At 37.9% G+C, this 22,945-nt stretch overlaps 1 protein-coding gene across 7 annotated transcripts in view; it reads left to right on the top strand.

The window, feature by feature from the left end:
• Window positions 1–218: 218 nt before the first annotated feature.
• Window positions 219–22,945, top strand: part of TRDMT1 (tRNA aspartic acid methyltransferase 1) — a 29,477-nt gene continuing 6,750 nt past the window's right edge. For 4 of the 7 annotated variants that reach the window (XM_048306926.1, XM_048306982.1, XM_048306943.1 and 1 more), the window contains exons 1-8: window positions 219–320; window positions 8,745–8,854; window positions 10,479–10,555; window positions 12,009–12,080; window positions 15,495–15,560; window positions 17,085–17,154; window positions 18,452–18,535; window positions 19,027–19,397. In XM_048306926.1, the coding sequence (XP_048162883.1) occupies window positions 257–320; window positions 8,745–8,854; window positions 10,479–10,555; window positions 12,009–12,080; window positions 15,495–15,560; window positions 17,085–17,154; window positions 18,452–18,535; window positions 19,027–19,397 (914 nt within the window). In that variant the 5' untranslated portion in view covers window positions 219–256. Of the gene's footprint in view, window positions 321–1,411; window positions 3,162–3,210; window positions 8,235–8,744; window positions 8,855–10,478; window positions 10,556–12,008; window positions 12,081–15,494; window positions 15,561–17,084; window positions 17,155–18,451; window positions 18,536–19,026; window positions 19,398–22,945 lie in introns of those variants that run through there. The other 3 variants (XM_048306965.1, XM_048306953.1, XM_048306972.1) reach the window with 3 other exon arrangements.

Raw genomic sequence — 22,945 nt, 5'->3', positions numbered from 1 at the left:
CTCTCCCGACCGCTCACTGCCTGGAGGCCGCAGGTGGCGGAGCCGCGGGCAGCAGCCGCCCCACGGACACCTCAGGGGGTGGCAAGGTCGGCTGAGCCGGGGATGGTTCGCCTGTGGTTCCCCGAGCGACCGCCAAGCCCGGGCAGCCGCTGCTCCGGTGCGGCGCAGGCCGGGGCGGGTGGGGGGAACGAAAGAGCGGCGGAACGGGCGGGCGGCGCTCGGGGAGGCGCCGGGCGGGCGGCGCGGCTGGCCGAGCATGGCGGCGCTGCGGGTGCTGGAGCTGTACAGCGGCATCGGCGGGATGCACCAGGCCCTCAGAGGTACCGGCGCGTCCCGCGGGGCCCGGCGCTGCCTGCCCCGCCCGGGACACCCTGCCCTCGGGGGCTCCATCCTCTCGAGGGGACCCCGGCCCTTGAGGGACGGGGGACTATGCAGGGTGCCCTGTTCTCGATGGGGAGGACAGAGGTGGCCTCTCTTCTCCCGGAGCCCCTTCTCCAGCCCGGCGTGTCGGCACCAGGTATCCAGGAGCACGTTGCGACGGAAATAAGGGATCCCTGCTCCTTCGTGGGACCAGGCAGCTGCTTCTGGAAAGGCCATGATTTTGTGTTTGTTATTTTGAGCTGTGTCTAATACAGACGCACCCCTGCTGGAGATGGGATCGGGATCAGTGAGGTGCCCAGGATGATAACCCCATTAGCCAGGGTTTCCCACTGTCATGCACATGGACTTGGTTTCATGGGCCATAGTTAGGTGAATAGCTGAGCCATGTTCCAATATGGGCCTGACCATCTGAGGCTGGTGTAACATAAACATGACAATTGAATATGTAATTTGAACTGGTATAGAGAGTTCACACCAGCCCATGTGCCCAGGTGAGTTTTTGATCTGGTACAAGGAACCCTGGAGATGAATTTGCTGAATTGTTAAAGCACGGCCTGGGTGACCTTCAGCAGGTCCTGTAGACTGTGAATTGGCTTCCTCAAATTGAAAATTGAGGTAGGGCTATTGATTTCCTTTGTAAAGTACCCTGGACCTTACTACTTTGAAGTCCAGGTTTCAACACACATTAGTATAATTTATGAGAGTCACCATAATAATTTTAACTGTAATTACAATCCTTCAAATCCTTCAGTCTTCAGGAGCATTAGCAGAGAGCATTGTCATTGAAAGATCAAGTGGAAACCTGCCTTATCTTGCTATTTTTCCTGGGAGCTATGGAATATTAAGAGGATGCTTTGGGAGTGAAATCCATTTAGCATCATTTATTTACTTGAAACATACTCACAATTATCAGAGTGGCATTTTTTCTACTATCCTGTTTTTGCTTGAATGTGTATATATGCTTTATTTATAAATATAAATATATAAAATATAATGTATTTATTATATATAAAAATACACAACAAAATAGGTTCCTACATTGTTCCTAACCACCTATTTTGAGGATGTATTTTCTTTATTTCCAGAGACATTCTTAGAATACTAAGAGGAAAGTATAGCTTTGTCTGGAACTGTAGATGTGAGAGTTTTTGTAGAATAAAAGGAGTGTGTTATGCCTTGTATATAGTGTTCATGCTAATGGTAACGTGCTGCTTTTCTAGTAGCCAGATTTGCAAAGTGATGGCTAGCTATTACTGAGTTCCCTGCCGGCTCTGTGGCTCCCGTGCATGAACGCACAGACGCAGGGATGGCTTCAGTAATATTGAGCCGACGGCAAGGAGTTGAGAAGGGTCCTTGCTTAGAGTTCCACAGAAAGCAGTTCATTGCTACAACTTGTGAAGGTTTCCAGAGGCAAATGACCCCGAGCACGTGACAGCTCAGGGTAAGTACAGGGCTGTGGCTAACACAGGAGCCAAGCGGGGAAGCTGAACTGGGGTACATTACCGAAACCGAACACGGCATCCTGGGAGAGGCTTCTTTCCCTCACTGTAACCTAAGTCTTTGGCACCAGAGACTGTCTCACCAAGAGCTCTCTCTGTCTCTTGTACCACTGGTCAATTGGCCACCACAGCTAGCCATCCATGTTTGTTGTATTGTAGACAATTTCCATATTTCCATAGAAAGTGGACTGGTTCCTGAAAGTTAGCCTACATCATGGTTCCTTCACTCTTTACTGAATTATCTAGCTGTGTTCTTGCCATAATAATAGATGTCTTGGGGCAGTTCAGTAGTGTTGTGCAATTTTTAATAAATTATAATGCTAGATGTGGTATCCTGTGAATTTCCACCTGCGAAAACATCACTTGCAACTCAGTAAATATTTAAGAGGGTGGGAATGCGTCATTAGATTATCAGACTACTCTTTTATCCAAAAGGTACACAGAATTAGTGATGCCCCAGTGGATAGTTACTACACACATGAAGTCTTGAAATCATGTCACCTATACAGTGTAGTTTGGAGACTGAAGGATTTAACTAAGCCCCTTGTATTATTATTTCCTGAAAAGGTAAATTTGCTTCCATGTTTGCTGTTTCTGAATTTGCTGAACAGAACTGCTTCAGTGTCAGTCTTTGTTGTAATTTCTGTTCTTCTGGGTTTACATTTGACTGAAGAAATTGCAGTAAGTATGAATAGTGAGACTGAGATTTTTCTGTAGTGGTATCAGCCAAAGCAGATGAAAGGACTGTAACTGAGGACACTTACATTATTTTTTGTGTAAATGACCCTAACTAGTGCAAAATGTTCAAGTACCAATTGAAATTTGTGAAGTGAATAGACAAAAAACTATTTACATTGCAGTTAGTATAGCATTTTTCAATTTGGGTGCTTATTTTTCTGGGAAGCTTATGAGAACTCAGCCCATAAGCATTGTTTTGTCTCAGGAAAGGTCCAAACCATACACTTCTAGATGACAATCTTGGTTAGAGTCTTGTTAAAAGTAATAGTCAGGCAATTTGAATAAAAAGGGTCCTACAAAATTTGCACTGAATTAAGTATTAAATGACAGGTTATTATATAAAACTGTTTTTGATTAATTGGATTTTGTTTGGGACCAGAGAGATACTTGGGCATTTGATAATTTTTACTGTTTTTTAAAGTCCTTTAGACATCTGGATTCAGCTTTCCTACACAGTTTATGAAGGAACAAAGTAAGGTCAAGGAACATTGAAGTGTTTGCTTTTACGTGCAAATAAAATAGAAAAGAAGTGAATGTTCCTCTGTAAGTACTTTAATAATGGGTTTCTTATATGTTTTTGGCCTATATGTGTACATGAAACCATGCTATTTGAAAAGGTCTCTGATCCTATCCTCCATTTAGCAACTGGCAGATTGTTCAGCATCTTCCTTTTAAATCATGTATAGAAATATTAGAAGGGTTGTGGTGGTTTTTTCCATATAAATATGAAGTTTGAAAGAAAGGCCTCCATTGTGCCAGTGCTTTCATAAGCCAGATGCACGATAGATGTAGATTATATATAATAATGTATTATCTTGGTATGGTTTCTTGTGAATCTTTAAGCCAAGAAAAATAATAGGAATATGTTGAAAACAGAGGGAGCATGGAGTATTTCAGTGACAGCATCCCAGGAAAGCCTTGTTTTACAAAAGGGATTTTGCAGCTCTGGCAGGCTAGTTCCTCGCTATGTTATGGGGTCAGTTATGGTTAGTTCAGCTCGTCCAACTTTCTACTTTTCTGTGAAATTACCAGTGTGTCAATTGGCAAATAGGTATTTTTCGGGAAATCTGATGCTGACTTTTCTACCTTGATGCCTTTTTTCACTGTGTTCTCTCAAAAATTTGGTTTTAGGACAGCTTGCAGGATGAGGATGTTTGTTGTTTTGGCAGCTGTCATTAATGTAGAATGCATTTGGCACCAAATAGTATGCAATTGGTTTTGAGATTGTCCTTGCTTACAGTAAGAAATAATTGAATTTTCACATATTGATGGATGTTTATAGTCTCTTTTAAGTGTTTCTCTGTGAAGAGTACATAGAAGTTATGAGTACATAGCTTCATAGTTGAATCATGTTCTTTTTGACGGTGAAGGGAAGGTTGTTCCTGAATTTAGGTTTCAGTCTAAAGCTGAAAAATAAAAGTCTTGGGGATTTTCTAGCTCTCTGTTGGTCCTTTAGCTATAGATAATTCAGCATATGCAGAATTTCTGGTTTTAGATTTTGAATACTTTATAATAATATTTTAACACCAAAACTTGCAAAAATGTACAATTTAGAAAGTTTAGCTTAGTTAAAGTCAGAAATCAGTGAGTCTGTTCATATTCACACTCTTGAGAGATTGAGGAAGCTAAGGGATGGAAGTGCATTTCTTTTTTCTTCCCACCCTGTGCCCCAAACCTTTTGGGATTTATAAAGATGGATGTTTAAGTCATATGTGTCTAAATCTATGATACTTTTTTTATGTGTGTGTGAGTGAATTCATTCTTTATAAAGTGCAGAGTTTCTGCAGTGAAAAATAGTGTTTTATTTTTAGAAAATCTATGGCTACAAATTCATTTCCTTAGCAACTTTCCATCAAACAAACAGCCTGCTCTTCCTCCTTCCCAACCAAAACAAACCTAAACTGGCTTATTAATTTAGGCAGTTTTCCCATGAAAGATGGGTTCCACATCTCTGCCACAAGCATTTGTAATTCTGCCAGGTCCCTGAAAAAAGTATTCTTGCATAAAGAATTAAAGGGCATTCTTTAAAAAATACCATAATTTTGCAGTGATAAAGTTGGTGATATTTTTCCTCTGCAGTTGTTATATTTCAATTTAACAGAGTAAAAATTTCTGTCTCTTGTGCTCTGTCATACATGTTTATTCATTTTATTTGATTGTCTCTGTGAATTGCACAGCATAATAAATTGGTGTGTGTATTTACACTGGGCATAGCTATCCCACCAGGAGAGGCAAAGGAGACAAAACTGACACGGAGCTTTAGGTTTCAGCACAATGCAAAACAAAAATATTGCTGGTTTGAGCAAGTTTTTACACCTAAACTCAATTTAATGCTTCTCCGAAATATAGCCCTTTGTAGCACAGGATGGTGCCAGCTGTGCTATAGTGTAAGTTTATAAAGTTTATATGGCTTAGCATGATCAAATCCTGCACAAACAGAGCAGTGAAAGAAGTTGCTAAGTATCCTGCAGGAAGGAAGTATCAAATTTACTGATAGTCGTGATGACTGTAGCCATGGACAGTTCAGCCAAATCATTTCAGCCAAGAGCTGACAAATGAGAAGTTAAATCTTTGTTCTCTGTTTTAAAAGGAAACAGGATTGACAAAACTTGTGAGTAATCTTCCCTTTTCCATCCGTTTCTATATACCTGTTAGAATAGATAATTTTTCTGGCTCCTGTTTTCCAATATGCTGAAATCCACCAAACTGCCCTTGCTATAGCACAGTGTATTTCATGTGTTCTGTTGACATTGATGACTCTATTGCAAAAGTACAGTAGTGAATATAAACAGATCTATGTTAATTTTAAGGTCTGCAGAAACACATGACAAAGGAATCAATTCTGAAGAGGAAAAAGACAGCTATTGTAACATCAGAAATTTTATTTTTGGCATTTGACGGGACACTCTTTGGGTTTACTTTTTCAAATCAGAAGCTAATGCACGCATCCTGTCTTCCTTTGTTTCGAATGCATCACCTTCCAATCATTACAGCAGTGTCCTTTCCCTCATGAAGGACAACTCCATATCTGAAAGGGCTTGTAAGCGTTGTGTATTCAATAAAGCAGAGAACTGGGACCCAAAGTGTGATTGCTGCCTCTTTAGGCAGTTAAAGAATTTCTGGGTCTGAGCTGTCTGGGTCCAAGAGGTTTTAAGCTTTAAGTGCTAAATCAGTACATTACTTATAGAATGATTCAAATTTGATTTCACCTGCTTTCAGCCAAAACAGAATATTACAATGTAGTCTGCCTAAAAATAAGTCATAACACCTCCCTGAGTAACTTCCTCATCATGTCTGTGGCTTCCGTTTAAACTATGTCATCTTGCTCAGAAATGTAAAGTCTCAGCTCAAAAACTGGTGTTGAGGAATCTTGCAAATCAAGTATTCCAGCAGCCTCTTAGTTTTCACTTAGGAAATGTGTATTATGTTTTTTTTAGTCTGAATAAAATGATACTGTTTTCTGCATTGCTGTAATTCTCTTAAATAGCTGTGTTTCGAAAATTGGATGTACTTGTTTGGAGGGGGATAAAGAAGTCTCCAGAGTTGTGTCTCTTACTGTACTGAAGTTCTGCTATGTTTTTTGGGGAGTTGATTTAACATCCCTCCAGTCAGCAATTCCTGAGTTGGTTTTGTGCCTTTCATCAGTGGGGATAGTTAAACACAGTCTTGATTCTGTTTTTCTGAGATTCTGCTTTCAGGCTTATTTTATGATGCATTCCTTATAGTAATTTTCAAGTAGTAAATGTAATTGGTATAGCAAAGCAGAATACCACAGTTTGATATAAAGTTATTTAACTTTCAGGAGAAGTTCTTTAAAGATGTTGCATTTTCACATTGTTTGAAATTTACACAAGCTTTTCTTTGTTAGGTTGAATGTGTGAGCTGCTTGTCTGCTCAAGCTCCTTCATGCGTTTCCAGGGCATTTCCACACAAATACGCTTAATCAGCTTTTAGAGGAAGCCTGTTCTGTAACAGGAATTCCCAAGTGAGCTTCAATTTTTAAATGAAAAGGAGAAGAAGCTTTGAAAAATTTATCAGGTCTTTGAAATGGGAAGAGAGGATCTCAGGTGGAATACTTCAGGAAAAGTTCCTGTCTTTTTTCCATGCTGGTTTACATCTCTGGTTTAGACTGAACTGTATTTCAAGGAGATTCAATAGGTTACTATTAGCTATGTCCTCTCTTCCAGTACTTCCAGGCTTTTGGAAATCCCCATTAGCTTTTTCTTCTTACATGGATGCAGGGAGATACTGGATGGATGACAGTAAAAAAGATGAGTATCTGAATCATGAGTTGTGAGAGAAAGCACACAGCTTGCCTTCCCAATTGCCAATTTTAAACTCTGTGTTAATTTAGATAATAATTTGAGGGTCTTGATTTTTTAAATTTTATTTAATTTTAATTTTATTTTTCTTCTGTAGTACCTGAAAAACACAGTAAGGGTTAGCTTGTCAGGATGATTTGTTTTAAGAACTGAGGGAATAGGTGAGAAAAGCAGTCTCTTTAACAGTACTTGAGGTTTGTTCCTGTTACTTAGATGCTGCAGCTTTGTTTTAGGAAGATGCAAGTGTTGGTTCTTGAATACGTTTGTAAATTGAGACATTTTCCAGCTGCTTTTCACGCTAGGTGTCAGTGTTAACATACCTGTTCTGTAATCTCAGGTGTAGTCTTTCTATTGTCCTTGTGGATACACCTGTATTTAGTTCTCAGTTACAACTTATGGTCAAAAGGTCAAGACAGTAATAGCAAATAATGATTTGTATGTTGACCCTTAATGGTCTGTAAATATTTATCTTGTGAAAATCCTTATCTTTTTGCCCTCGATTGCACCAAGTAAACCCGGAAGAACCAGCTTTGTCCTTGTTAAAATGTCTGCTGCAATCTTTTCAATACCCAGATTTCTCTTTCATCTTAGTTTTGACTAAAATGAGCTTGAAAATCTGAAAGATAATAGATGGATGGTAACTGCATCATTCAAAATTAAATCCACTGAGGTCATCCCAGTTGGGCTTTCATCTCTCAAACTGTAAATAATTAGCTGACTAGCAGTAATTCATAAGCTGTCTCATAAGGTCATTTGTTAATGTGTTACTTGAGCATATTGTGAGATTATTCAAAGGCATGTGGCTATTTGCCTTGTTTCTTTTTTTTTAAATTGCCTGTGTTTCATCTGAGGCTTTGTAATGCTGACCATAATGTAAATATCCTAGTGGTTGAAACTGATCGTGGGTATCAGGAGGTGGGGTCACTTCTCTGCCTGCAGCTGTAACAGTAACCACAGCCAATCTTCTTGGATAAAAAGCCTCAGTGAAGGTATTGTGTTTAGTAATAACAAACAGTGTGACATGATGAGCAATGGAGTAAACACTGCTCTTTTTATCTCTTTGGCTTCTGTAGAACCTATTATTCTTTTACTCTATAAATTAACAGTTGTGTATTTACATTCTTTTTAGTGTATTTTTATTTCAGGATTTTAGCTGTGAGTATATTTGTTACACTGTCCTCTCTTCAATAATACCTCTGTGCAAGAGAGGAGAAGCTGCCAAGTTTGGTATTTTGGAGACCTTTAACTCAGAGGAGGCAGCAGTTGAGTTTGAGGCCTAAGGGTTTACTGAAATGTAAGCACAAATGTTTTTCAGGCAACTTAAAAGTTTTATTGGAAGAGTAGACATACATCAAATATATTGGTGCCATTTTTTCATAATGAGAAGTAGTGCTCCTCTAAAATAACACACTTAGTTCTTGTAAGTTGTCAGTGGATAAAGCAGTGGCGGTGGGGCTTGGCAGGTTGACTTGGGGTTCTTGTAGCCAGGGGATTTGCTCGCCACAGAGACCTGCAGAGTGCAGGTAGAAACGTTGTAAAGGTGCACCCTGTTTGGAATTTATTTATCTACCAATTAAGTGCACAGTTAACTTCCATCTCTGGATATATATGGAAGGGAAGTATTACCCATATGAGTAGAAAAACAGTATGTTTTTAATTCAAAGTTTCAAAGACAACACAGCAGAGTTTGATTGTATAATTTACCTTTTGTTTTTGAGTGTAGCTGTAACACAACTGAGCAAATACATTCTTCTAAGAGTAGTAAAGATTAGATAGAGTTTTCAAATTATTTTTTTAATTTTAGAAAGCTGCACATATGCAGAAGTTGTTGCTGCTGTTGATGTGAACACTCTTGCCAATGATGTTTATAAGCACAACTTTCCCAACACGCCATTATGGGCAAAGACTATTGAGGTGAGTAATTAATGTATTTTTACTGTAGTCGGGGATTTGTAGATGTAAGTTGTTTTCACTGTCCTTATTAGTAACCAGAGAAAAACAAATATTTATGTTATTATGAATGAAGCAGTTGTACAATAACTTTGATTTCTTGTACTGTGGTTGCTTGTTGAAGTAAGAGGGATATTCATACTGCAGGCTTTTCCTTAAAGTCTTGCCTGCTGCATCAAGAAAGGTTACATAAATGTCAAGAGGAATGCTTACCATCAGTAAAGGAATGTCAAAAATCATATTTTTAGATTAAAAAAATATTTTCTTGTACTTTGAAAGAATTTAATTAAATTCCTTGGGGCCTTTGTTTTGTAGTTATAGTTGAGCTCAGAAAAACACAACAAAATATATTAGGTGGAACAGTCTTACATTTTTTTAATGGGTTCAATAGATAAAATGTTTTAGGAATTCTGTCACTTTCCAAATTATTTGAAAAATAACTAAGTAAAATTGGATTCTGTTTTAATAAATGAGAGGCAAGCTAGGCATGGAGTTTTGCCTGGATTGAGTTATAAATTACTGTATACTTTTTAATCTTTTATGGTTTTACAACATGACAGTAAAAGATACTTTGTCTGTTTTAGGACAACAGCTTAAGTAAGAGTTAAATAGGTGGCTAAAGGTTAAATGCTTATTCAGCACTCAATAGTAACCAGCTAAATGATAGCTTATATTTTAATAATGGAAAAAGAAGAATTCTTGCCTGTGTCATCTTATAGTAGACAGGAGCAGATTATTAGTCAGTAACATCTTCTTCAAATTTAATGGAAAAAAATAGCAGTTTTTGTCTTGTTTTCTGAGGTTAGTTATGTTACATTTGCTATATAGATATCCTTCAAAATAAGTAAGGAGTGATTTCTTTGTCCAAGTCATAGTTATTTGATCATTGTCCTTCTTTCCTCCTGGCCCCTTAGTATGTTGACCTTCTAGTGTTGGTGAAAACTTAGTTTAGAGGAATTTGTGCCTGTGTAATTAATTCCTACCACAGACCTAATTCTTTCTTTTCTGAGCAGAAATATTTTTGCAGAGGAGAATTTCAGCCATACAATATCCTTGAATATTTTTTACTGGGCAAAAACTAGAATGAAAAAAACTTTACAGGATGCATTGCCAGTGAGCTCCTAAGAGTGAAAACCCATAGTTTGGATCTGTAAAAATTATCATGTTTACGTTTGAGCTACTTTTATTCTCAGATATTTTTTCACATATTTTGAGCATGTGAACACTGGTTTTGATGTACAAAGGCTTCATATCTGAATAATGATACTTTATTTTCGGGAGAAATAACAGGTCAGTATCTACTGAAAGAGACACTACATGCCTCAAAGAATGAGCAGATAAAAACCTCAAGATTATGTATAAATACTACCTTATTAGTGTTTTGTTTTATATTCAAAGCAGTGAATGCATATTTACATTTTATGGTTTGCCAAGGTAGAAAAGATTTTGAAATTACTAGGTCAAATGGGATATGAGGTAGTTTTTTGCATACAGTGGAAATAACAGGGGTAGTTTGATCTGAAAGATGACTCGAGAGTTTTATACAGTTCACAACACTCAACATTCTTCTGGTTTTTTCTGTTTTCAGGGCATAACACTGCAGGAGTTTGACAGATTATCTTTTGATATGATTTTGATGAGTCCTCCCTGTCAGCCATTTACAAGGTAGTTACAGCACACTTGGGAAAGAAGTGCAGTTGTTGCGCTATGTATGGTCAAAGGAGAAGCGTTTTCAAGAGTGACATTATGTGTGGGTGATCTGTGTGTCTTTCTCTTCCTAAGCAAATGTGTTGTAGCTCTGTTCACCACGATTACTGAAATGAAAGAAATGCAGCAATTTGCATCTTAATTGTTGATCACGTTTCTTGCATATGTGTATGTTAATTCAGTTTAAATTAAGTAAGCTTCCTACAGCACCAATTTTGTGTACTGTATTGTTCCTCTACTAGTGAAATATAGTGTTTAGGAGTGCTGCCTTTCCTTTTAGGTATCAATCTAATATTTTCCTGGGGCAACTCCAGAAGGAGTATTGGAATTTCTCAGTTCTTCATGAGATTTAAGCATGTAATCTGGTTTTATTTGTACTTTGAAAATTGCACATGCGCACAGATAGTTTATTCTTAAGAATATTTCTATTTTAGCCAAGACTGGAAGGATAATGGTTTTGAAATGATTTTGTGGATGATGAAGAGAAATACCTTGCTGATTAAGGACTGAGTTTACTGAGATGTTATTTCTCAGATCAGCTTGTAATTCATATCATTTGACAGCAGTGACCAGTGGAGGTAAGATTCTAGTAACTGCACTCATGCAAAGTAGTAGCTTCATGAAAAAAGTCTGTTGATGGTGGTAGCACTGATTGTGTAAGAAAGTATATCTCACTGAATGTTCTAAGATTGAAAAGAAATCCCTGTAAAGTGGTGCTGATCTATACAAATGAATTAGTGTAAACTTATGATGTATATAGGAATAATTTCTTCAGATTCTTTTCTTTATAATAGGATGAAAAAAATAATCTGTATATGACTAATTTAGATACATGGTAATGCTCTTCTACAAAGTTTTTATTCTTTTTTTATGAGCTAATGCAAGTATAAGCTAGGGAAACTCAGGCCTGGAACCATTATCATTTCTGTAACCTACATAATCTGTCCAGTTTAATGTTACAAAATTGGTTCCAAAGTTATTCACGTGGGGCTCAATCCAACTAAATGGTGAACAATGAGGTTTTAATTAATAGAAATAATTTAATATATTCAGTGCAAAATAGCAGGGTATTCCCAGAAACCCAGTGGGGCTTTTTTGTTCTTTCAGAGCCAAGTATGTTCAAAGGCTTTGCTGGACAAGACCAGAATGCTAAAGGCTTTGCAGACTGGGCAGTGGATTTCATTACTGAATGCTTCAATTTTAACCTTGTTGTGAGCTGATGGATTCCAGAGGCAGACTTTCATTCCTTAGAGCATCTTTCAGGACACTGCCTCTGTGAGCAGGTCCTCCTGTCTATATGTGATGCTTTTGCAGACTCCCCTTTTGAAACTCAAAGCAAAGTGTCAGCATTCTGTAGAAAAATGTCAATGTGCTCTGAGTAATACGCAGGTGTTTCTTTATTCTTTCTTAGAATTGGCCTGCAAGGTGATGTAGCCGATCCACGGACAAAGAGCTTTCTCTATATCCTTGATATTCTCCCAAGGTATAAATGGACTTCTACCTCAATTCTAAAGCCTCTTTTGTAACTAGGTTTTGTTTTAACTAGGTCTTCTATGTTTTAGTGAGACAAGTCATCTATTAATGTTTTAGAGGGATACTACTAGTATTGTGCTGTATTCTGTGTTTCTTTTCACATGATCATATGTAACTTAAAAATGCTTGTATTTTACTAATGCTGTAATCACTTCATAGTTGCTGCATATGCTTTCATTGTCTGTTTTCCTTTTCATTGCATGTCTGTTTAAACTGTGCCTATATGATAAATGAAAAAAAGTTCTTTTCAGTTCAACATCAAATTTGCATTGATTTTATGTAGAAGCTGGAGTAGATTATATAATAGTTTGCCTATTGGTCTCATGGAAACATGGAATTTTTTTAAAATACCAGGTTACAAAAGCTTAGATTCAACATATAGTCATCTTTTGAAGATGTACCATTTGAAAGTTAGTTTAAATGTATTATAGACTGTACAATGCAATGCATCTTCCAACCCCTTCCATTCTTTCTTAAAGTCTTTGTTCTTTTTGGTGCTGCTTCTAGATATCTTGAGGCCGATTGTGTATTTTTGGTTTGTAGTACAGTCTCTCGTTTTGAGTAGTAATACTAAAGAATTTGAATAGCACTGCATTGTCTGAACAGCTTCCTTGTCTTTGTATTCATATGTCATTTTTTGCCTGGTCAGATCCCAGTTTCTAATAAAACAGCCATAATTATTTGTATTAATGGCAGTCTTGCTTCACCTGGAGACTAGGACAGCTGTTCTCTATATATTCCTCTAAGAGTTCATCATGCTCTCAAGATTGGAGAAGGACAAAGGGATGTTTGGTGTCTCTTTTTCTTTTACTTTTTTTTTTTACATGAATGGTTTCAGCACAGAAGGAAACCAGTACAAAAAAGCCTTTCTTTCAAATTGCTGTTAACACTGGGAGAAAAGCATCTTCATCCTTCTTCTAGAAACTGTGTGCAGCCAACAACATTAAATGGAACTGTGCCTTTGCCCTTGTCATAAGCAGAAAGAGAGCACAGACACAGAAGGGCTGAGTGACTTGGCAGGGCCATACGTAAGAAATCTGTGGCAGAGAACACAAAACAAATCACAGATTCTGTAGCCCAGTAAGTTAGACAATTCATGAGTAAAAAGAATGGTTATTACTACTCCCCTCTGGCAGGGACACAAAATTAGGGAGAGAACGTGGGTTGTTTAGATGTTGCAAAAGATGTCTTTTGTGGAACAGGAAATGTAACACAGGTTTCCAACTGATCTTTTAAAATGATAAATAAAACCTGGCAGATACTGTGTAAGTTAATAATTTGTCAGAATAATAGTACCTTTCATATCCTTAAAGGAATCCTGACCTGGAGATTCCTTTCCATTAAACAGAGACATGGTTAAGAGGCTGGCTGCTTTTAGGACATTGTAGTGCATTAATACAGAAATATTGTTTCCCAGTTGCTGTGGGCTTAGCTGAATAAACAGCAGAAGCTTCTCCTTCTCAAAACCAAAGCTTTAGACACTCCAGGATATACATTTTTATCATGACGATGCAAAGGACCTGGGCTTGGCTGTCTCACTTTTATCTCAACATCCCAGGAGACCCTGCTAATGTTCCTTATCTCCTTGGGGAGGGTTCTTGAAGCAGCACCTACTCTAAGCAGTCATTAGAAGGTTCAACATGATGGCTTCTGTAGAGTTTCTTAATTCCAGTGGATTTGTGTTTTACTAAGATAGTGCTTGTGTGTTTTTTGAATATGATACATTTGTGAGACATTGAGTATGGAGTACTTCAGCCCCCAAAAAAGGAAATTCTTATTTTAGGAGTTATCCCTTTACATTCTAAATTGCTGTGGCATGCATGCAGTTTATAAAAATTGTAAAATAATTTCTCATCCCTTGGATGTACTTACCTTTTGTTCAGCCTTTTATAATGACGTATTGCTGAAATGAGGCTCAGAGATAGCCTGGGATGACAAGTACAAGAGATAATGGAAAGGACAATTTCAAGGTCTGGAAAGACCGGGGAAACCGTTGGAGCACCCAGCCAACAAAGTCCAACCCAAATGGTCCAGATACTGTCTGTTTATCGTGTCCAAGCCATAACCTGGGGAAATCCAATGCTAAAACATCCAAATGCTGCTTTTACAGAAACATTTTTAATGTGAATACCTGCCAAGTACTTAACAGTTCCTCTTTGTACAGTGATTACTTGCCTTGTGATCTGTCGATCCCCTATAAGAGCTTGCATTGCAGGCTGTGCTCTGGATTCATTGCAGAAAAAGAAGTTTCATAGTAGGCAATGATGATGAGTGTGAGTAGACATACCAGCAGATATATTCTCCATTCCTCTGCAAGGAACTTGGCTGGTGTTGCTTTTTCTTCAGTTTGGTATTATTTTTTCACTATTATTTTTACTATTTTAAAATTTTGCATAGTTTTTTGTACATTTTCTAGTTTCTTGTGAGATGCATTGGTTCTTTTAATTCATGTGATGTCTTTAATTGGTGGTAATTAAAACTGTGCTAAAACAAATTCTGCTGTGATTTGTTCCAATGGAAGTCCAAAGTCACTAACTTCAGTAAGCATGGAGCTGCTGTCTGGGAGTATTAATATCCTGCTTCTGTATGTTGTTCTGAAATCCCAGTGTGTGACAGACATTCTGTGTCTACATTAGCCTTATTAGAGAATTAATCAGTGCCATAAAATGTTCCCAGAGACTTGAATCTGAATCATCTATGCTTCTAAATTGTTGAAACAGTCCCTGGCACAGTTTGGGCCTGTGCATTTCTCCAGAGATTTAATATGCTGCTTTTGGAATGTGCCTATTTCCAGAGCTTTGCACTGGTCTTGTTAAAGCTCAGACACCTCCTTCCCTTCCCCCATGAAAATAAAATTCAAGTATAGAAAATTGAGAATATCTGCAGTTTGAACTCTAAGCATGTTGTGTTTCTTAAATCAGTTGAATGAATGCTGGTTCTGATGTGTTGTCAGTTAGGCTGATGTGACATTTTGACATTTATTTCAGGTACAAGCACTTGAAAACAACAGTTTTATGGCTAAGTAGCAGTTGGTGTTCCCCCAACAATTTTATTTCCTATTACACACTTAATCTGTTGAATAATAATCTTGTGCTTTAGGAAATGAACAGTGATAAACATTTTCAAAAGTACATGCATGGAGTACAAGAGGGTACAGCTGTTCATCCGAATGTAAGTGGGGTTTGTGGTTTTTACCAGCAGTCCACATTTTTAATTCAGTTTTGTTTTTTTAAGGATGCTAAACTTTACAGCTAGCATGATGTGGAAATACTTTGATCTTTCTGGTAGCTAAAGAAATCTGTAGATGCATATACTGTGTTTTACATCTTGTTACTCTGATTTGTTTGATTTTTTTTCCTTGTAGGCTTCAGAAGCTTCCAAAATACCTACTCTTAGAAAATGTTAAAGGATTTGAATCCTCTTCTGCAAGGTAAACTCTAATTAATATATGCAGGATTTAGTTTGCAAAAAGGATATATTCTTTAGAAGGAGTAGGGATTTATTCTTTAGAAGGGATTTTTATTTCCCAGAATGGGAGTTAACAAAGTAGCTTGAGATGGGACAGGAATTAAAATCTTAGGTTGTGAAAAGAACTTGCTAGATACCTGTTTATTTCTCTAAGTGGGTAAAATACATTGCAACAGTATTTTATTTTTAATTTCATTTGATGATTTGATGAGTATTTGATTTGATTTGATTTGATGATCATGTTTCCTTTAGCAAAGGTCAGTATTAGTTTTCAAGGGAAAATAGTATTAGTTTTCAAGGGAAAATAACAATTGGTGTAACACTCAGAGGTTTCAGGGGCTTAATGACAGGAGCCCATAGTATCTTTGGTATCTTGTGTTAAGGTCACAGAACAGTCTAGGGGCTTTCTTGAGTACCTTTGTTGATAGTGGATTATCCCTGTTTCAGGGCTGCCATCAAATGGTCCAGAGATACAGTAAGATTATATATAGTCTTGGTCTGAAATATGGAAGAGGAAAGTGTCACTACAGTTACCTTATGACAGCAGGAGCACTCTCCTCTCTTGTGACCAAAGCAGGAGAGAGAGAGTTGCAGTCTTACTTCTCAGCTCTTGCTGGAATAGAGTAGGATCTTTCCATAGCATTCCTTAAAGAACCAAGAGAACAGCCACCCTGCGTATCATGCTCTTAGCAAATCTGGCAGGCAGCTGGGAGTCATGCTCAGCTCTATCACTGGTTAAGTGTTCATGGTCCTGTCTTGTAGACCCTGGCATTCCCTACGCTGTGCCTTGCTGGCCAGTGCTTGGGACAAGCTGTACTTCAGAAAGCACCCCAATTAGGACGCTTGTTTTCTCTTAGGACACCTGGGATGCAGTCTCCCATACAGTGCCAGATACAGGCCACAGCTCCTGCCTTTTGTACCGTTCCAGCCTAGTGCAGTCTGCATGGAATACAAAAGAAAAGTCTTTTTAAGATTGTCTCCCTTACAGTCTTTTTCCATTGTTTATAAACTACAGTCCCACCTCCCTTTTATAGTCAAAGCCACTGATTTTTGTCATCCCATGACTTAGCCTTTTTGTTAGGCTTAACTGGTGCTGTGTATGCGAGCAGAGGGAAGTAGTGAGCTATTTGTAGTGGTTTTAATCTCCTGTTTTATGATTCCAAATAAAGAGAGTATCTTGCCCTCTGATTACTTTCCTTGTTGACACACTACAGTTACTCTGCTAGAGATGGGATATTTTTTGAAGAGGCATTTGCACTGTCGTATGAGTGAGGTGCCTTTGAATGTATAATAGTCTCTAACACTGAACTTGTACATTGTCTCTCAAATTCAGAAATGGATTGACATCATACTGGTAATTTGCTCCCCAATTATTTCAATGAATGCTTTGGTAAATATGATGTTGAATTTAATCTGGTTTTATTTGGGATAAACAAAGGGGCTAAAGACTCTGTGAAGGGAAAAATTGCTTTTTGATTCTTTTCAGAAATGAACTTTTGCAAACACTAACAACATGTGGATTTAAATATCAGGAATTTCTCTTATCTCCAACTTGTGTGAGTACTAAAATTGCTCTAATATTATTTAATAGTTCAAAGTGCACTGAGTGCAAGAACATTTGAAAATGCTCTTTTGTATTAGAAAAGAAAGTCATGCCCAAAGCTGAAGATACACTTGAATGAGAAAACCACCTGACATGACTTCTGATTTCTCATACTGGCATAATCATATTGCTGTTTGTATTCAGATCCTAGTTCCATATTGCTTTGCTGCCATTTGATATTTTTAAGAAGGCATGAATTTACACTGTAACCAGGAAGGTGGTTTTCCCTGCAGGAGCCTCATTGCTTCAGAAGTGCTGTGCCTCTGAATTTCCCAGCACAGAAAATGTGACTGTTTCTTGTGGGAGGAGGAGCTTTGTTTCCATGTTACCCTGGCAACTAAAAAAAAGTTTGAGAGAGATTCAGATTGTGCAAGACTAACTGGAATCAGTGAAGTACCATAAATATTTGAAAGAAGCTGATAGAGTGTAGCTTGAAAACCAGTTGTGGTAGATTTATTAAATTGTTAGGTGTCTTATAATTCCTTGTTTAAAAAGGCAAAGAGAAACTCTTTTGGTTTTAACAGAAAACAGATAGTATCTGTCCCAAGAAATCGTGAGGCATGTAAATTTTTCTTCTTGCACCACATAAAATTTTGTTCGCATTCATATTCATTTATAAAGTAAAAGCTACAAGATGCAAAGAATAATTGCTCACTTGGTTCTCTGGAAGCACGTAGGTATGGAACTTAAAAGTATGTAGGTATTATCAACTAATACCTAGAGAATACCCTGGAAAAAAGAATCCTTCAGGGTGACCTAATTGCAGCCTTCCAGTACCTGAAGGGAGACTAAAAGAAGCACAGAGAGGGACTTTTTACAAGAGTCTGTAGTGACAGGACAAGGGGCAATGGATTAAAACTAAAAGAGTAGGTTTAGATTAGCTATTAGGATGAAGCTCTTTATGATGAGGATGGTGAGGCACTGGAACAGGTTGCTCAGAGAAATTGTGGATACCCCATACCTGGAAGTGTTCAAAGCCGGTTTGGATGGGGCTCTGAGCATCCTGATCTAGTGAAAGGTGTCCCTCCCCACAGGAGGGGCCTTTGAACTAGAGGACCGTAAAGGTCCCTTCCAACATGAACCATTCTTTGAGTCTGATTCTGTCAATACTGATATCTCTGAAGTCACAAAATATATTAGTATGTTGTAGTTCTGTTACTGCATGTAATGTCAGATAACTTGTATGATGCTGTAGACCACTTTTTCTCTACGTATCACATGGACTAAAGGCTTCTGAATTTTGGTTACAGCTTGGCATTCCCAATTCTAGGCTGCGGTATTTTCTAATTGCGAAGCTTCACCACGAACCGTTTTCCTTTCAGTCTCCTGGCCAAGTGAGTCTATTCGTGTTACTTGAATTTGCTTCATTTGATGAAGATTGAAGGTTAAGTTTTTGGTTTAGTGGTGTGTGTTGATGAATGGAGAAGAGGACTGAGTGATACCAACAGAAAAGTTAAATTCTGCCTCCTTTTTTCAGCCTGGATATTGAGTTTTGTAAGGACTGATGTGCATGTCTATGGCTTAGATGGCTCTAAACAGCTGGGAGATGTGTTTTCTATGCTGATAGTGGCCTGCTCCATTTTTTACACACTTGGAAAGGTCTTTTTGCAAAGGCAATTATTTGTAGTTTTTCCTGACATCATTGGTGATAGGTCAACAAATCCTGATGGTACTGCTTTTGAAATCTTCATGAAAATAACATCAAAAGGTTGCTTGCTTTATTCTGAGCATCTCTGAAGGAATTCTTACTTGCCGTATGGTGGAATGTCAAGTTGTTTATTAAATGCAGTTCTTTAATTTTATTTTTGTCACACTTTCTTCTTAGATATTGACAAGATTCCCAGATCAGGATCCAGAAGATTTACTCAAGGAAAAAGTTGCCGACAAAGTGGGTGAAACCAGTTTTTCTTTGTCCTCTGAGGAGAAGAATCTGGATCCAAATATTGGTCCAGATTGCAGCAGCAAGAAGAATTTACCAAAAGGGGCCTTTCTATTTAAGCTTGAAACAGTAGAAGAAATGGAAAGGAAATGTGATCAGGATAATGATTCCTCTATTCAAATGCTAAAAGACTTCTTGGAAGAGGAAAATGAAGAAATGAGTCAGTATTTCTTACCACCAAAGTCCTTATTGCGCTATGCTTTCTTGTTAGACATTGTTAAACCCACCTGCCGGAGATCCACATGCTTTACAAAAGGGTAAGTTGCAAGAAAATGTCTTGCTAAATCATGTCCTGAAATTTTAAGTGTATTTTCACTTGTGTCCTGTAAAATCACAGAGAGGTGTTTCATCAAAAAATTCTAGGCCTTTGAGAGAAATCTCCTTATATAGTGTGCTTGCTGATCCAGTGGAATGCCAGCATGAGAATCTATCTGGCAGAACATCATGTGCCCACTCCAAAAAGGCATTCACAAAAGACAGTTGCCATTTGTTGTTGACCTTCACAGAAGCTTAATTACCCCTGCGGAAATATGGTTCCAGTAGACTGGTATAGTGCTGATTCATTAATGAATCGCTTTATATTGCTCAGTGAAGTTACAAAGTGTCATGCATGACAGATCCATTCCTCATTAAATCTGTCTCCACTGTACATTTTATTGATTTCTTGGATTTTTCAGCTATGTAGATCAGAATAGCTGTGGATTGTCATGAAACCAGTTAGGTTGCTGCATTACAAATCATATTTGATGGAGCAGAACATCAGTGCTTTTCTGTCTAGTAGTTTTCTGATTCGTACCATGCAATTTTAAGTTTGACTTCTGGAAGTTGGTGAGTGTTCTGAAACACTGTGGACAACTGGTGAGAAGCTTTTCCACTGAATGTATTTGTATTGAAACATTCCAGTTGGAGCCTGGAAATTTTTTGGAATTTTTAATACTGATAAATTTTTCTAATTGGATTGGTTTTTTGAATTCACTGAATCTTTCAATAAGATGGCTTGGATGATGAGTTAAAGCTAATCGTAACTTTTTTTTAATTACCAGAAATTAGGCTGCCAGATAGACAGAATTCCTGCAGATTTTTTGATTTTTAACTTTTTTGACAATAAAAAAGAAGAAAAAGAATTTCAAAAGTTCAAGATTTATGCAATGGGAAAGGCCTTCCCCAAGGTCTCATTGACATATATGTATGTGCCTTTTCTGCCCTCATTCTTTTGAGTTGTGGGAGAGTCATCATCTTCTGGAATCTCTTTCTTAACTAGAATGGTCATAAAATCCCCTTAGCCAGAATGGTTTCTCATGTGTCTTATCTGTGCCTTAAGTGTCATTGAAATTAATTGCCCACTTGTGGTTTCACTAGAACACGTCATGGTAGCTTGTGGTCACGTTTATCAAAATGACACTGAAGGAGGCTCCTGAGTAGTTAATATAAAGTCTCTGTATGTAGTGGTGGGAAATCTGACACCAGGGGAACATGACTCTTAACCCTCTGCTGACATGGAGGTAGTTGTGGTGGTAGTTCTGTCTGATTTACCATCTTTGTTCCCTTTTTCAAGAGCCTTTGGGAAGGAAGGTTGCCAACATGTTTCTCAATGTAATCATCTCATTTACAGCTTTGCATTAAGAGAAGATTTATAATTACATCTCATCAAAGTCACTTTCTGAGGCCAAGAATAAGTCCCTGCTGTATCTATTCCAGAAGTTTTGTTTTTATGTTTCTCTGAAGCTTGACATTTAGGAAAAAGACCCCTGAATGGGGTGGAACAGCACTCCAAGTAGTACAGAGAATCCCTCTGCTGTTATGCCTGTCTGGTGTCTTTCTTCTAAGTCACACTGACCATCAGCTTTGAGAGTGGGAGAAAAATTTCCCTCTTTTCTCTTTGGTTTTCACATATTTCTAGCAAGGTTTAGTGATGGAAATAATCTGGGTATGCCTTCTCCAGTCCTTGCTAATTCAGGGACTTCAAACACTGATAGTTCATCAGTGATTTTGGCTATATCAGTATGTCTTCTGAAAGGCTTTGGTGGAGTATACAGCAAAGTGTAATGGCCTGTGATGCGTGAGAGGTCAAGCACGTAATTCTGCGTGCCCTTCTGACACTGAATTCCTGGGCACTTAGTGAATGATTGCTCAGTTCCATGAGACTACCAACACCGTGGTTTCTCTTTGGAGTATGTTTGTGGTGACTGAAGTTTTGAGAGGAAATTGACTATTTTAAAGGACAGAGGAAATGAAAATTATATCTAACTTCCCTAGTTACAATCATTCTGGACATACTTAAAATTTTTGATATGCTATTGACAAGAGAAGTGATACCTTTCAAAATAGCGTAAATATCAATTACAGAAGAGCTTTCTCGCTTTGTGGAAATTACTTTTTGTCAGTCATAATACAGGACACAATATAACCATAAAAAATACACGTATGAAATGAAAAGACTTTTTTTAAAGCTTACAGAAATGAAGGAGGGAGGGAATCTTGAAACAGATGAAAATTGAAGACTGTAATTTCTTAAGCCAACTTCTTTCATTATAACTTGGAATGAAATGTCAGAAAATCAATACATCATTTTTTTACTGTGACAAAATTTAATTATGTTCTGGGTCTGAGGTAGGAATGTTAACTTTCCTGTAGTCAGCAGCTTCAATAATAATTAATAACAATCCAGCTAGCATTACATTAGCCGTATGCCCACATTTGTGTTAAAGCACCAACACACACATGCACATACACACATGGCCATCAAACCACATGGACACCAACTGGATTTTTGGGGGGAGGGGAGGGGGAGGGGAAGGGAAGGAGTTCTGTACTCTAGTGCCAGTTATTTAGACAGGAGCATTTATTTCTCTGAATAAAACTCTTCAATACCACTTAGAAATTTACCTCAATTATTTATTTTGGCTCAGTTATATTAAACTGAAATATTACCAGATGCTATATAAGAGGAAGACGAGGATTCCTCAGTGCTGTGTGTGCATTACATTGTTAAACTTGGTGTTAGGGAATTTCCGGAATGCGACTAACCAGCTAAAGATGATGTATTTACAACACAGTTAAATTCCATATGTATTTAATCTGTAACAGTGTTTAGGTCTTCTGATCTTGAGGAAGATTTGTAACCACTTTGTTTTAAAATGAGTGCTGCGCTGGCTGTTATTGGCAGAACTAATTGTAGCTTTTTCAGCTGAGGATGAAATACTCAAGATTGAGCCATGCTGGGTCATTTTGTCTTGTGCTGAAGGGAGAGTATTCTTTTATTCACTGTGAAATTAGAAAGGCTTGAAACATAACTTCTGCCATGCTTTAGGAATGGGTCCCAAGTGGAACAAAAGACCTTTATAATTGTCCTTACAGTTGTACAGATAAAACTAGAGAATAGTATCTGTTAACAATTGACGCAGACCACATCCCTCTAACGCTGGGAATCTTCTGAAGTTGTTCCACAGTGCAAAGCCATCTGTTGTCTTCACTCAGTCACTTTCTGTTCAGAATGTTCAAACTGCCATAGTTAGACCAATAGAGCATGTTTCTGAAAGTCCATAATTATATTTAAATGACAGCCTTAAAGAGACTTCGGAGTAAACAATTTGTTATGCAATCAACCACAAGGCATGCAGAGCAGCTATCATAGGTTTCAGAATGTAAGTTTGCTTACTGTTTACTTAGATTTAATTTTTTTCTTCTTCGTTCTTTCTTCTACTGCTCCGCATAGATGCCTGGCCATCTGCCTTCCTTCAGTGGAAAATCCACAAGCAACCAAGTTAAACCTGACTGAACCACTTTGTTCCTAATGCTTTGACCT

Source organism: Corvus hawaiiensis, chromosome 1 (assembly GCF_020740725.1).
Source record: "Corvus hawaiiensis isolate bCorHaw1 chromosome 1, bCorHaw1.pri.cur, whole genome shotgun sequence".
Classification (NCBI taxonomy): Eukaryota; Metazoa; Chordata; class Aves; order Passeriformes; family Corvidae; genus Corvus; species Corvus hawaiiensis.
This window is presented reverse-complemented; position numbering and strand designations above follow the sequence as displayed.